At 29.3% G+C, this 16864-nt stretch overlaps 1 protein-coding gene across 1 annotated transcript in view; it reads left to right on the plus strand.

The window, feature by feature from the left end:
* LOC101240745 (leucine-rich repeat serine/threonine-protein kinase 1) overlaps positions 1-16864 on the plus strand; it is a 228046-nt gene that overhangs the window by 92843 nt on the left and 118339 nt on the right. The window contains exons 10-13 of the mRNA XM_065792720.1: positions 2114-2941; positions 3165-3331; positions 3606-3712; positions 3888-4010. Of these exons, the coding sequence (XP_065648792.1) occupies positions 2114-2941; positions 3165-3331; positions 3606-3712; positions 3888-4010 (1225 nt within the window). The remainder of the gene's footprint in view (positions 1-2113; positions 2942-3164; positions 3332-3605; positions 3713-3887; positions 4011-16864) is intronic.

The following is a 16864-nucleotide window of genomic DNA, read 5'->3' on the forward strand; positions in this document are numbered from 1 at the left end:
AAACCTGGTGGTCACTGTGGTTCACAGTGCATAATAACCATTATAAATACCATTAAAACTTTAAAACTCCTATATAGTTTTGTACTTTCTACTCTTCATATTGGTTTTTGGAATAAATTGGTTGCTATATAATGATCAAAATTTGAGGTAACTCTCATTAGTGTTTAGTTTTGTTAATTTGTTATTACAATTAATAGCTCAAAAAGCCTGCCTTGTTAGAATGTGAAGATGTTAAAATAAAAATTTTCTAAATTAAAATAATTTCCCCTATTATACAACATTTTCATTTATCTAAATGCGAGACAAGTGTTTTAAAAGATGTTACTTATGTATTCTTTTAAAAGTCTTCGCTACCCACATAAGACCTATTTTAAACAGTTGCTCTTTGGCCTGGTTACAGTCGTGCACTAAGTTAATTAACGCAGTCAGAAAAGTACAAAGATATTTTACTAAAAAAATAGTCAATCACCTTTTTTTAATTTCATAACAAATTTGTGCGTTTTTACCACCAGTTAACAAAAATAATAGTAACATAAATGCGTACAATCAGTATAGATAAACAACCTTCCATTATTTGAAATGATGTAAGTATATAGTTAATGATTTGTGAATTTCTATTCACGCTGATCGTTTGAAATTGTTTGCTCTTAAAAACTCAAAAAATGTAAAAATATTAGTGGCATAGTGGCGCGAGTATAAATAGTCAACCAAACTAAAAAATTAAAAAATTTTATTAAGAAAACAATACCTTGAGAATATTTTATGACACTCCCCATATTAAAACTTCATGAGGGTCAAAATGGGATGGGCAAATATATATATATATATATATATATATATATATATATATATATATATATATATATATATAGATCTATAGTTTGTTGTCTTTGGGAAGAGCGGAAGGAAAAAAGTGATTCTTACGCCAACACATACGTCACTTTTAATTACTTTTGACTTTCGTCCAACATTTGCGTGTTGGACGAAGGTAAAAACCATTAATTTAATTACAAATAAATCGATTTTTATAAAAACCACAAAAACGCAAATTTAATTGACCAGAATGTTTTAAAAACATTCTGAATGTTTTTAACAATATAAACAATGTTTTTATTTTTATTTTTTTTAATAAAATGTTTTTATTTTTAATTTTTTTAATAAAATGTTTTTATTTTTATTTTTTTTTACTGTAAATCATGCGCGGAGTGTTGCTACATCGACTATCTTATAGCCTGACTTGCAAGGGAGTGCTGCTATATCGACTGACAAATAGCCTGACTCGCAAGGGAGTGCTGCTACATCGACTGACAAATAGCCTGACCCGCAAGGGAGTGCTGCTACATCTACTATCTTTTAGCCTGACCCGCAAGGGAGTGTTGCTACATCGACTGAGGGTTTGGTTGGGGCAGGCAGTCTATCAATTAATAGAAAAAAAAAATTCTGGTCTTGCATTTTAATTTTTACTTTTTGTCAACAAAATATGGAAAAAACTTTCAGACATTATCTACGGGTTGTATATATATATACATACATATATATATATATATATATATATATATATATATATATATATATATATTTAGATATATATATATATATATATATATATATATATATTTAGATATAGATATATTTCACTTAAAAAGCACAATTTTGTTTGCAATCTGGTTTTTAATTTTCACATTTATATAACTCAACTTAGATTGTTTAATTGTATATACATAATAGAAACTGAATGAAAGTGTTTTTAGTTAATGTTAAAGTAATAAAAACTTAATTTAAAACATTTTATGACATTTTAAAACATACAATAAAAAAAAAAGTTATGGTTTTTGTATGGTTGAATGCATATATATTATGCTAACAATAATATATTATAGTATATTATAGTATTAAATAAAATCAAATAATAGCCAATAACTTAATAATAAAAAGTTGTTATATGTGTTGGATTAAGCAGATGCTGAACTGTTGAATAAAATTATTTTTAATTAAAAAAAAGAAATTAACTAAAAGTTTAAATTTTTAGATGATATTTAAGTTTCTGCTTTTTTTAATCTTTTTTATTAATTATTTTTTACATTATTTTTCTACATTACATTTCTTTTTTTAGAAATAAAGAAAAGTTAAAGGATATTGATGAACGTATTAAGAAAAATGCATTTGCAACTTCTAAAGAATTTCTATTCAATAAAAGACCTACATGGGAAGGAGAATCTGATGATTCTGATGAGGATGAAGCAGATATTCTTAAAAAAACTGGTTTGAACAAATTAAGTTTGTCAAATAACAAATTGACAGAAATTCCTAAAGGACTTGCATGTCTTGCACCTAATTTAACAAAGTTAATCTTGAGCCATAATAAAATAGCTATAGTTAACTGTGTTTATTTGTTTCCTGAACATTTGAGCTATTTGGAGCTGAAGGGAAACACCATGAAAACATTTAATTTAGCAGAACCAGAAAATCTTGGATGCTATGCTTTTGTAAAAAGACAGGTAAATAAACGTGTATCTCTTCCAAATGAAAGCTTTTTTTGTCAGCATCGAAGGCATAGACAGCTAAATGAATTATGCAATCTTGATCTTTCACAAAACTGTCTTGAAAATATCAATTTGTTTGTTTTGAATACTTTGTCTATGGATCCACATGCTCACTCGCAGACTGATGTTTTTTGTAAAAACCTTAAAAATTTAGATATTTCTAGTAATAGACTTACCAGTTTGCCTAATGGAATTGGAAAATTGAAAAAAATGGAGTCACTAGTTGCAAATCAGAATCAGATTATCTCTCTCCCATCTGAGTTAGGACTTTGTTCGGATATTTATGCATTACAAGTTGATAATGGGTCTTTAAAACAACTTCCTAAAAACATTACAGATGATTATGAACGAAAAAAGATAAAACCATTGATACGTCATTTGAAGTCATTACATGATAAGTATGTTTTTAATGTTGAACTGTTGGTTTTTGTTTTGTTGTTTTTTTGATAATTATAGTGCAGAAGAAAAAATGGTTGGATTATTTAATGTCTTTAAATTAAATTTAATAATAAAATAATGCAAATATAATTAAATATAAAATAATGCATAAACAGTTCTAAGGAATTTTGTTTTGAAAAAATAGTATTATTTATAGAATCAATTTTTATTGAATCTTTTTAGGGCACTTCCGTTTCCAAATATTAAGTTGATGCTTGTAGGTGTTCACGGAATAGGGAAAACAACTCTGCTTATGTCCTTAAGAAAGAAAGGAAGTGGAAACTATCAACATGCAGATCATAAATCTCATTTTACTGAGCGAATAATGGAGAAAGATTCGCACAATAAAGGCTTTGTTTTTTTTTTGTTTTTTTTTTATAAAGTTATTAAGTTTTTTGTTATTTTATTTTTATTTCAATTTATAACGATTAATAACTAATTTTTAAAGTTTACTAAAGTTTAAAATATGCTTTATCTTTAACTACATAAAGCTTGCTCTTTATTTTAACTTTATACAACTTTCACTTTATTGTATCTATACAAAACTTGCACTTTGTTCTAACTGCACATATTTAACAAACCTTTCTAGTTTACACTTCAAGTAAGTTGAATGTCTTTTAATAGGTGGGAATAAAGCAAAGTCTTGTTTGAGCACTGTTGGTGTAGATGTTTGTGATTGGGAATATGGAAAAAAGCCTATTAAGTTTAGTACTTGGGATTTTGGTGGCCAGGTATTTATGCAACTATGGTTCTAATTTTGATCATTATGATCAAAATGATCATGTTTAATTATGATATATATTTATTAATAATATTTGATGATCATGATGATAATCATTGATATGTTATGTGAATGATGATTACCATATATTATTTTGAATTTTTTTAATTTATTTAAAAATACAGAGCGAATACTATGCAACTCATCAATGCTTTTTGTCTCAACGTGCTATTTATTTGCTAGTATGTCGTCTCACAGACAAGTCATTTGGAATTTCACATCTAGAGTCTTGGCTTTTGAATATTCAGGTTAAAAATGATGCAATGTTTTACAGTCAATTTATAAATGTCTGTTTGCTTTTTGTTGTCAATATGTATGTATATGTCTAAATGTCTAATGTGTGTGTGTGTGTGTGTATATATATATATATATATATATATATATATATATATATATAGAGAGAGAGAGAGAGAGAGAGAGAGAGAGAGAGAGAGAGAGAGAGAGAGAGAGAGAGAGAGAGAGAGAGAGAGAGAGAGAGAGAGTAGATTAGGGTAATATGAGCACCTTGGTGATATGACCATACTTAAAGATTTCATAGATGTAAGCAGTGAAATTAAAGTTGCTTTGTATTTTTTTAATTAACTTTATGTGGTGATAACAGAAATCAGAAATTAGCAGCTATCATCTAATTAAAACACTATTAAATTTTTTGCATTATTAAAATAATATCATTTTGCATTAATAAATCTGAGGCGAGAAATTTTGGTGTTAAAATAATGAAATTTAACTTTTCATAAAGAAATATATGTTAGCTAGAAATCTGTTCCATATTTGTTTGAAAAACAATGCATAGAAACATTTAGTTTTAACTTTATTTAAAAATGCCAATTTTGTGTAATATGAGCATGCTCAAATGCTGCGTTTTTCATTGAATTTTCCTAGTTTAAAGTCCTAAAATCGTAGTGGTTTTAATTGATTTTTGAATAAAAACAAAATATAGTAAAATTTAATATTTTGACAATACTAATTAAGTTTGAATTTTTATGGTTCAAAGGTTTGAGTTAATAAAATTGAAAAAATAACGAACTAATTTTTTTTTTTTTTTTTTGCGGAAGACAAAGTATTGTTTCAATAATAACTTGATTATCTTTTAGAAAAAATTTTTTTAGTGATATGTGTGACACAGCAAGTAATCAAGGGTCACTGGAGGTGATTTTTTTCTAAAAGTAAACAAAATCAATGATTTCTTAGTTTTTTAAACCAAAGTTCTTTTCATTCTGGAAATTAGGAATATAAAAATGTCAGGCTATGTTTTTAAAATTTTTTTAACTTATTGTTAATTTCTGGCGTTATTACCTTGAATAAAAATAGTTCTTTTATTTTATTTTGATTTTTGAAGATATTTTGATTTATTTTATAAAGTCAGGTTGCCATAGGAACTATGAAAGTGTAATAACTTTGTTAAAAGTAAAATAAGTTTTCGAAACTTTCATCAAATAAGTGCACCATTTTTGAAAGGAGATTTTCAAAAAAGTATATCAAAATAGTTAAACGTATTTTTGCTAGAAAACATCAGTACATCATGAGAAGACAGATTTTTGTTAATAGAGTATTGTTAATAGTGAACCCCACACAACAAACAAAATGTATATCTTAGCGAGTGACCAATATAATAACTAAATTTTAACGTCTTTAACAGTTATAGTTTATAGTTTTTTTAACGAGTATCGCTTATTTGCTGAACGATTATTTTATTAGTACAAGGAATAGGCGGGAACAAATATAGTTGTTTAACAAATCTTTGTAAAACTTTTATATGTTGAACAATATTTTTTCAGTAAGCGTTCAACAAATAAAATAAAAACAAACAAATCTTTGTAACCATTTAACAAATAATCTTTAAAAATGTTGTTTATCTAACAACACTGATAAAAAAATAAAATTTTATTGTGCATATCTTGTTAAATAGGTGGTTTTTTAAAACAAATTAAATATGCTGATTTCAAATATGCAAACCATTTTTCACCATCACGTCAAGTTGTAAAGATATTTGGGTTCAAAACTTTAGTATTTAAGGTAAAGTCCCTAATATTGTCGAAAAAAAAGTTATTCAAAAGTATGTCAACCTGGGTCTCAAAAGAAGCGTATTTTCATAGAGATTTAAAAAATGGTATTTGTTTGTAATAAAAATAAGTACTTTTTGTATTATTGCTGAGAAACATTTTGTTAAAATTTTTTTAAAAGTCTTTAGCATTTTTTCACATAATTTTTTTTGTCAATAAATTTTAAGTAAAAATATTTATCTTTTCTAATTTTTAGATTCCTTTTCTTTTTCCAATATATCATGTTATCATGTTATTTTTATCATTTGTTTATCATGTTGTTTTATTTGTTAAAAAGTGGTTATGGTTTTTATTATTAAGTAGAAAAAGTCTTATTTCTTAATTGTTTTATTCTTTAGATCTTGTGCAAAAAAGAAATTTTGAAAAAACTAAATATATATATATTTTAATTATTCACCGCCCCAAGGCCGAAAAAGGCCACTACAGTCGAGGAGACCAGTTATATATATATATATATATATATATATATATATATATATATATATATATATATGTATATATATATATGTATATATATATATATGTATATATATATATATATATTTTTTTGTTAATTCACCTCCCCAAGGCCGAGAAAGCCACTACAGACGAGGAGGCTACTTAATTGTGGTTATAACCCTCTCTCAACTCTATAACTCCGAAACACAAACCTTGACGAACAAGGCTGCTGCGCGGAGAAACAAGTTGATATATATATATATATATATACATACACACACAAACACATACATATGTAAGTATATGGCGTAAGTATATGTATATGTATACATATAGAAGTACAACTTATGTGTGTGTATATATATATATATATATATAATATATATATATATATATATATATATATATATATATTTTTGTTACATATATAATATATATATAAAAAAAAAATAATAATAACAATATTATTTCAACAAAAGTTTTGTTGGCAAAAATAAATTTTTACTACTTGCCTGAAGATTGTGTTAACAGATTTATAGCATTTAGCTAATTCCTGGTACTGTGGGTGACAGTAACATATATATTATTAGTAGTAGTAGTAATTATATTATTATTAAACATGATAATATAAAGATATTTTCTTTATATATACATGTAAGGTACATTTACATATTACACTCCTTATAGTTGTCAGTTGAGTACTCTATCCAGTTTGATTATTCTCTTAAAAACATACCCACAACAGAAAATGAATTATAATATCAAATTAGTAGAAAATGGAAAAAAATAAAAAAAGTTATTCCCAAAATCGTAATCAGCAAAAAAATTCATGTATTTGCTGATAAAACCAATTATGTATATATATATATAAAATGACTGCTGAAAGTCACAATAAACTGATGAACAAAAATGTTACAAAAACCAAAAAAGCACCCGATAGTTTAGAAAAATCAGTCAACCTAGAAGCCAACCAAATAGCCTTAAAATTAAATTTGAGTAACTGAATAGAACACCTAGTGAAATCTCCAGCATTTATCACCATAAAAGACCATAAAGAAAACTTCAAATCAAAACTTGCCTGCAATCTCATTAACCCAGCAAAAAGCATAATTGGAATAATAAGCAAAAAAAATCTTAAACATTACTAACACATTCTTAAGAAATAGCCTAAAAGTAAACTAATGGAAAAACACCACCAAAGTTATAAATTGGCTTAACGGCATTGCAGACAAAAATAACTGCTTCTTCATCCAATTCGACATAAATGAATTTTATCCATCTATAGCTACCCAAATATTTAAGAAAGCCATTTCCTTTGCAAAACAACATACCACAATATCAGACAACCAACTTAGAATTATAAAACATAGCCGAAAATCCCTCCTCTACTTCAACAACATGGCACTGAAATTTGTGAACATGTAGGGATCTACATACTCAACGTATCCATACTTAACATATCCATACTCAACATATCTAATATAATTATAAAAACCGACATAGGGCTTTACCGCGATGAAAGCATGTTGATAATATGTAATCCTAATGGCCAACAAAATTCCTCAAAAAAAGTTATATTTAACCAATCTAAAAACGAATATGAACAAGCACTAAAAAATAGCGGATACAAAAACTGCTCCCTTAAATATCAGATCAAACAAAAAATATCCCAAAAAAATCGTAAATGCAATATCATATGGTTCAATTGTCGAAATAAAACAGAATGCCCCCTGAATGGTAAGTGCAAATCCACAAACATTATATACAAATGCATGATCGCAGCTAAAAACCAACATAACAAAGTTTATATTAGATTAACGAAAGGTGAATGGAAAACCAGATATAATAACCACAAATCATCATTCAGTAATGTTAAATACAAAAAGTCCTCTGCCCTATCAAACTATGTCTGGGATTTGAAAAACAGTTTTAACGAAATCCCTATATTAACATGATCTATTCTGATTTCTGTTTCCTCCCCCTCCCCTCCCTTCCCCCTCCCCCCACCTCCTCACTCAAATCTTTCCAAAAGATGTTCATATGTTTATATGAGAAATTTGCTATTATATTGTATCCAAAACCTAAGGAGCTGCTTAATAAAATTATCACATAAACAAATATTTCAAACAACCATTAAAACATTTAACTATTTCACAGCTATTACCTAACTAAAAACAAATTAATAATAACATTAACCTAACTACTAAACAATTTTTGTCCCGTAACAATCTAAAATACAAATATAAACAGTAACGTCCACTAAACATATCATATCAAAATAAACTTTTTACTACTTGCCTGAAGATTGTGGTAACACATGAAACTCAGAGTTGCAATGTTAAATTATTTTATAAACATTAGCATTTAGCTAATACTGGTACTGCGGGTAACAGTAACATATATACTAATATATGGAATATACCAGGTCTATAAGCATGAAGTGAGTGTTGAGTTACAAATGTATCGATAGAGAACATTTGTTGTGAATGGGCCTTAATTTTTTTTATTTTTGTTGCTATGACATCTGTCAAACATATTTAGTAAACATCAAGTCATTGTATAAACAACATCATATTTTTTAATCGTGTTTAAAATGTCGAATTTTGTACCAGAAAATGATGATTTGCTCAAAGCACTAATTTTTTGTTTTCATTTGAAGAAAAGTGCTGCAGAATTGCATCAAATGCTTGTTGAAGCTTATAGTGATCATGCTCTATCAGAAGCAACATGCAAAAGATGGTTTCAACGGTTCAGAGATAATGATTTTGATGTGCGAAATGAAGAATGTGGAAGACCACCAAAAAAGTTTGAAGACACAGAATTGCAAGCAATACTGGATGAAGATGACACTTTAAGTCAAAAACAAATGGCAGAAATGTTAAATGTTTCACAACCAGCAATTTCTGACCGTTTAAAAGCTATGGGAAAGATCCAAAAGTGCAGGAAATGGGTGCCACATGAATTGAATGACAGGCAGACGGAAAAGCGAAAAATCACACGAGAAATGTTGCTGTTATGACATGAAAGGAAGTCAGTATTGCATCAAATTGTGACTGGTGATGAAAAATGGATTTATTTAAGAATCCCAAACACAAAAGATCATGGGTAAACCAGAATGGGCCAGAAGACATGGAAAGGTAATTTTGTTATTTGGTAATGCTCCGAGTCATACAGCAAAAGCGGTCAAGGAAATGATAACATTACTTGGCTGGGAAGAGTTACCTCACCCGCCGTATTCACCAGACTTGGCTCCTTCCGACTACCATTTATATTGATCGAAAGGGCACGCATTGAATGAGCAACACTTCAATTCCTACGAAGTCGAAAAATGGGTCTCCGAATGGTTTGCCTTAAAAAACGATCAGTTTTATTGGCGTGGTATCCACAAATTGCCAGAAAGGTGGTCAAAATGTGTAGAAAGCAATGGCAAATACTTTGAATAAAATATTTTTTACTTTTCCATTAGAAAATTTTGTTTTCTTTTGGAAAAAAACGCTCATTTCATACTTATAGACTTGGTATTATAATATATTTGTGTGTGTGTATATATATATATATATATATATATATATATATATATATATACACTAGTGGCCATTGAATTAAAGCCACTTGATGATTTTGCTGTAAAATGAAATATGTATAAAAAAGTAAGAACAACGTCATGCCGTTCGGTTTGTTTATATATGACGTCATTATTATTTATGTTATGCATATTATACACGTGTTTGGCTTAATATTTAATTAAATTTCATGATTTCTTGCTGAAAAACTATGTTGTTATTGCTTATTTTAGTGTGATAATGGGGAAAAAGCCAGATATTAATGATTTTGTCAAGGGGCAAATTGTAACATTGAATGCTGAGCGTTATTCTTAGCATGATATTGCAAAGAAACTGAAGATTTCTAGAGGTGCCGTTGAGAATGTTTTAAGATGTGGAGGTGTTTCACGACGTTCCAACTGCAAGGGAGTACGAAAAACAAATCATCGTGATGATCGTTATTTGAAGAGCATTGTTGTGTCTAGTCCGCATACTTCTTCTGCACGCGTTGCAAGCCTAGCTAGTGACAGGGGTATTCAAGTGCTATTTGTAGTTTGCAGACCAGCGAAGAAACCTCTAATCACAAAACAACAACTCCTCCAGCGATTGAAGTTTTGCCTTGCGATGAAAGACAAGTCAAGGGAATGGTGGAAGAGAGTCATGTTCACAGATGAAAGTACCTTTCAGCAGCTACGAGGCCCTGGTTACAATTATGTCAGACGTCCTGCCTCTCAGCGATTCAATCCCAAATACACCATCAAAACTGTCAAACATCCACCAAGCGTCATGATCTGGGGTGGCATCACAGCAAGTGGTCGGTGAGGACTGCACATCTTCGATAAAGGGGAAAAGGTCAATGCAAAAAAGTACTTGGAGGTTCTTGAAAGTAAGCTTCAAATCCACATGAACATCTCAGGAGCAACAATTATGCAACAATTCTCAGCCCCTTGTCACACCGCAAAGATTGTCCAAAAGTGGTTTTCAGACAACAACATTGAACTTCTTTCCAATTGGCCATCAAATTCACCTGATCTAAATGTGATTGAAAATTGTTGGCAAATTATGAAAAGGAAAGTTGCTGCACATCGTCCTACATCAGAAAAAGACCTGAAAGAGGTTTTGAAGCGTGTGTGGACAACAGAAATAACACCGGAATACTGTAGAACACTTGTTCATAGCATGCCTGATCGCATTAATGCTGTGCTTAAAAATAAAGGATATCCTGTGAATTACTGACTTTTATTCATCATTTGAGCTAGAACTTTATTCAGTGTATTGTAAGGTTAAAATTGCATTTGATAATATGCCTGCTAGACCTTGTTGCTAGAGTAAACTGTGTATTTTCCAAAAATTTGCTGCTGGCTTTATTTCAATGGCCACTACTGTATATACACATATATATATAAGGTGACCAAAAGTCACTTTACATTTTAGAAATTAAATAACTTTTTCTTAAATGACTGTATTTAACTAATTCTTTTTTTATTAAAAAGTTTAGAGTCTGTAAGTTAGTTCTGACTTCATTCTCGGCTTCACAAAGTTGAGCTCTTTCTAAGCTATTCTCCATGATACTTCTTAACATCTGAGGTTGTAGGGAAAGAATTTCATGTTGTATATTTGCCTTAAGTTCTTGAATAGTTTGGGGCTTATTTGCATACACTTTGTCTTTAAGATACCCCCAAAGCCAAAAGTCTGGTGCTGTCAAATCAGGAGAACGTGTAGGCCATTCAAAATTAGAATTACGAGAGATTATCCGATCCTGAAACATTGCAGTTAACAACTGCATTGTGGCTCTAGTGGTATGTGCAGTTGCTTCATCTTGTTGCTACCAATACCCTGCCATGTTTGCTAACTGAGGTTGAACAAAATTCGCTAGCATGTCTTGATTTCTCTCAGCAGTTACAGTCACAGCATTTTCATTTGCATCTTCAAAGAAGAAGGGCCCAATAACCCTATCTGATGTTACTCCACACTATGCTGTGACTTTAACCGGGTGCAATGGACTCGCATGAACTTGGTGTGGATTTTCTGTGTCCCAGAATCTGGTATTCTGCTTATTCACATGTCCACTCAAATGGAAATGATCTTTATCTCCCATGATCAACTTGTGAACAAACTCATTGTCATTTCTTACAGTTCTCTGAAACCTGACAGCATAATTTAGTCGTTTTTGAAAGTTTGGTGGTTTTAAAGATTGTAATAATTGAACCTTGTAAGGGTACATGTGCAAGTCTCTTTGAATGCGCTGCAGAGAACTCCGTGAGATGCCAAGTTCTTGAGAACGCCTTCGAGTGGATGTAGTTGGGTTCTCTTCAATGCTACAGCTTGCAGCTTAAGTATTTTCACGTGTATGTACTGAACAACCTTGTCCACTTCTAGACCTATCACTTACAGAGCCATGATCTCGAAAACGCATCACTAGATTCAATATTGCAGGCCTACTAGGGAGATGTCAAACATTGAAATGGCGCATATACGATCTTTGTGTTGCAGCAATTGACCATCTATTTTCAAAGTAAAATTCAATCATCTTCACTCGTTGTTCTGTTGTAAACTTATCCATACCAAAAATCTCCAAAGATTTTTTAATTCTGAAAAGAGTAGTAGAAATATAATAATAGAAAAAAGTTATTTAGTTTTTAAAATGTAAAGTGACTTATGGACCACCAGAAATTATTTTGGATTGAATATATATTTTGAGAAATTATTTTGGATTGAATATATATTTTGAATTCCCAATAAAAATGATGAATATAGCATAAAATAGAAATTCATTAACAGTTAATAACAGAGAATTTGTAAGTAACAAAGTTTGTAATGGTTTGAATATGCTACTTGATAATATTATATAGATGCAAACATTTCATTGAATGCAAACATTTCATTGAATGTATAACTAGATGGATGTCAATAGATATAAATGCTTAGTATTATAAATTCAGAGTATAATTCTTTGAAATCTTAGCTATTAGAGCTTAATAAACTCTATATTTTACAGGGTTGCCACCAAATCAGGGAAATTCAGGAAAATTTAGATACAATCAGGGAAAATCAGGGGGAAATAGTTGATTTTGGAAAAAATCAGGGAAAATCAGGGAACTTTTCAATTTTTCTTAAATGTTTTGAAATGTTTTCTAATAAAAATTTTCCTTTTCCAGCGTACCAGGGTTAATGGTTAACATTTTTAAAGAAAATTAATCACATTGTGTTTACATTTGCTCTTTTTTTAGAATAGTACAAATTTTTAAAATTTAAAATGGCAACATATTTCAAAGAAGAATGGTTAACTGATCCTTTGTTTGAAAAATGGCTGGTAATAGGCAGAGATAAAAAGTCAGCCAAGTGCAAAATATGCCAAGTTGAATTTAATTTGTCAAATATGGGCAGAAGAGCTGTGATAAGTCACATGGATGGCAAAAATCTATTCTGTTTTAAATGCAGTACAAAATAATTTCTCATTGAATTCGTGTAATGAAAATGGCCTACTTTATCAGAAAATGTTCCCTGCAATACTGCTAAATCTTATGAAATGGGTAGAACAAAACTTGGTTATATAGTTAATTTTGGTCTTGGGCCGTATTTTCACAGACTTCTAACTGAAAATATAAAGAAATCTCCTTATTATACTGTTTCATTTGATGAAAGCCTGAACGATTCTTTCCAAAATTGTCAATTAGATCTAAATATTCGGTTTTGGAACAGCGATCTAAATCATGTTGAATCCAGATACTTTGACTCTAAATTTTTAGGTCATCCCACAGCAAAAAACTTACTTGAAGGTATTACTACGTCTTTGTCAACGATTAATACCATAAATCTGACTCAACTAAGTATGGATGGTCCAAATGTGAACTTGTCCCTTCTTAATCTTCTTGAAAAGCAGCGTGATCAACAAGAACTACCTAAACTTCTTAACGTTGGGACTTTAACCTTCATGTAATACATGGGGTTTTCAAATCAGGTTTTCAATCTGTTGAATGGAATATAGGAACATTAATGCAAGCATCATACAAACTTTTTCATGATTCTCCAGCTAGAAGAGCTGATTATGTAACTGTTACTGAATGTGAGAGTTTTCCTTATGCATTTTGCTCAACATGCTGGGTTGAAAACCAAAAAGTTGCAGATAGACTATGTTTAATTTGGGAGAATGTTAAAAAAAAAATCAAGTATTGGGAGGCTCTTCCTAAGAGTAAGCAACCAAAATGCAAGAGCTATGACACAGTGTTAGGGGGAACAAAAGATCAGTTAACTGTGACTAAATTGAAGTTTTTTTGTTACATTGCAAGTTTGTTGCAAAAAATCTTACTTAGATATCAAACCGATCCCCAATGATTCCCTTTCTTTTTGAAGATTTGTTCTCAACTGTTAAAAGTTTGATGGGTTTGATTATAAAACAAGATCTCCTTAGCAGCATCGTCAATGGCAGACAACTTCAAAAATTTAATTTCACTAAAAAGGAAAACTTTCTGCCATTAAAATTAATTACAATTGGATTTGCTGCAGAACATGACATTATCGAGTTGAGGAGAAAGGATGCGTTATCTCAGGATGTCATCAACAGATTCATAAAATATTGCCGTCTCATTATCATTGGAATCCTGGAAAAAATATTCGAAAGAAGTTTGAATCGATTTTCTTTTCTGGAAGCAACTGGTTGCATCAGTCCAGTGTCAATTCTTTTTAAACAAAAAGCTGATCTTCTTCATCAGATGAAATCCGTACTACATCTAATTCTTTCTTGCTCACATATTACTTCAAATGAATGTGATCAAGCTTTCATACAATTTTCAAAGTTGTTAGTGGAAAGTTCAGCTACTCTTTTACCCGCATTTAAAAATTTTCACACTGGAAATCGTTTAGACAAGTTTTATTTTGAAACCATTAAAGTTGGTGTAGATTACAAAGTTTTATCAAAAGTTTTGATGTTTGTTTTTACGTTATGTCATGGGCAAGCATCAATTGAGAGAGGTTTCAGTATTAACAGTAATATGCTCAGCAAAAACATGAAAGAAAAGTCACTTATATCTCGTCGCACTATCAAGGATTTTATGGTATCAAACAAATTAAGGGCTCACGAAATAGAAATAAACAATGAAATGATAAAGGCTGTTCATAGTGCCTCGTTACAATATAAAAACTTTATTTGGAGGAAAATAAAAAATTTCAAGCAAATGAAAAAGAAAATAGCATGATAATGCTTTTAGATCAGGAGATATTGGGACTTGAGGAAAAGCAAAAAGTATTGAAAAAAGTATATAAAACATACAATGAGGAATTTATTACATTTACCAAGGAAGCTGGCAAACAGCAGGATATGTCTCAAATGAAACTGCTTCTTACAAAAGGTAATGATCGTAAGCGAAAAAATGAGGAACACGAAAAAGAAATAAAGATGCTTGAAGAGGCTTTAGTTATATTGCATAAGAAAAAAAAAGATGTCAATAACAAATAATTATATTTTTCCAACATAAAATTGTTTGATCTTTATTTCAAACATTTCAGTATTTAACAATATTACTTTTTTAGTTTACTCATTTAGTTTTTGTTAGTCTTTTTTAATTAATTATTATAACTTGTTTATTTACTCTTGAATTTTTAATACATTGCTCGTTATTAAAAACATTTCCAATCTTAATTGTTATTTTTTTTTTTGAATCTCGTTATCTTGTAACCTAAGTCTGACAGATTTTCAATGCCCATTGAACATATCCGTTTTAAATATACCCTGACTAAGCCCTTGGTGGGAGGGCCATAAGATAGGTCACAAAATCTTGATAAGTCAAACATTTTCAAAAACTCGGAGAGATCAGCCTAATTCGGACATTCTCTTAGTTATTTCTCTAAAACAATTGGAGAATTTTCCTATATTGGACAAATGGGTATATATATATATATATATATATATATATATATATATATATATATATATATATATATATATATATATATATATATATATATATATATATATATGTATATACACACTAAAAAAAAAAGGTAGAAATTTCTACCTTAGGGTAGGATATGTGATATACCCTTAGTAAGGTATAATTTTCTACCTTATAAGGTAAAAAATTATACCTTACTAAGGGTATATCGCATATCCTACCTTAACTAAAAATTTCTACCTTATATATATATATATATATATATATATATATATCCCTTCATAGTTCAAGTTAACAGGATTCTGCTGTAGTTTTTACATTTTTTTTAAAGAATAATTTTATGTGTTGATTGAAGTATTTGATTATTTATTTTAATTTTGAAACAAATAGATTGGTTCATTACTCATTGGGGGATTATAATATCTGTTTTTTAGAGGTAAAAATGCTCTGGGGTTAATGGAGAAGTTTTAATGTTAAGTTTAGGTGTTTGAATGCTGGAAATATCAGGGGGAAATAAGCAAAATTTAAGGGTAAGAATCAGAAAAATTCAGGAAGAAAAAAGCAAAATTTTAGCAAAAAATCAGGGAGAAAAAAGCAAAATTTTAGCAAAAAAATCAGGGAACTTTGTTCTTAAATAACGGTGGCAACCCTCTTTTATATAAAGTTTACTTAGCTGGATTAGTTAATAGTTATATATCACTCTTTACATTATGCTGGTATCTTTACTGGAAACAATAAAATTCAGATGCATTTTTATAATTTTAGATTGTTTAAAATTACTTATTCCTGGATCAACTCTAAAAAAAAAGTTAGGAATTCTTACCTTAAGGTAGGGCATGTGATATACCCTTAGTAAGGTATAATTTTTTACTTTCTAAGGTAGAAATTATACTTTAATTATTACCTAAATTATATGAGAAGTAATGATATCATACAATTTACTACCTTAAGGGTATAGTTTTCTAATTTAGAAGGTAGAAAATTATACCTTACTAAGTATATATCACATATTCTCTCCTAAAGTAGAAACTTCAACTTTTTTTTTTAAGAGTGTAATACTCACAATAAATGTTGTGAAAAAATGCTTTTCTATTTTAATTATTAAGTAAAAGACTTATTAAGTATTAAAAAATTATTTAGAAAAAAAATTTAGGAATACAATAAATTT

The sequence above is a fragment of the Hydra vulgaris genome, chromosome 03 (genome assembly GCF_038396675.1).
Source record: "Hydra vulgaris chromosome 03, alternate assembly HydraT2T_AEP".
Taxonomy (NCBI): domain Eukaryota; kingdom Metazoa; phylum Cnidaria; class Hydrozoa; order Anthoathecata; family Hydridae; genus Hydra; species Hydra vulgaris.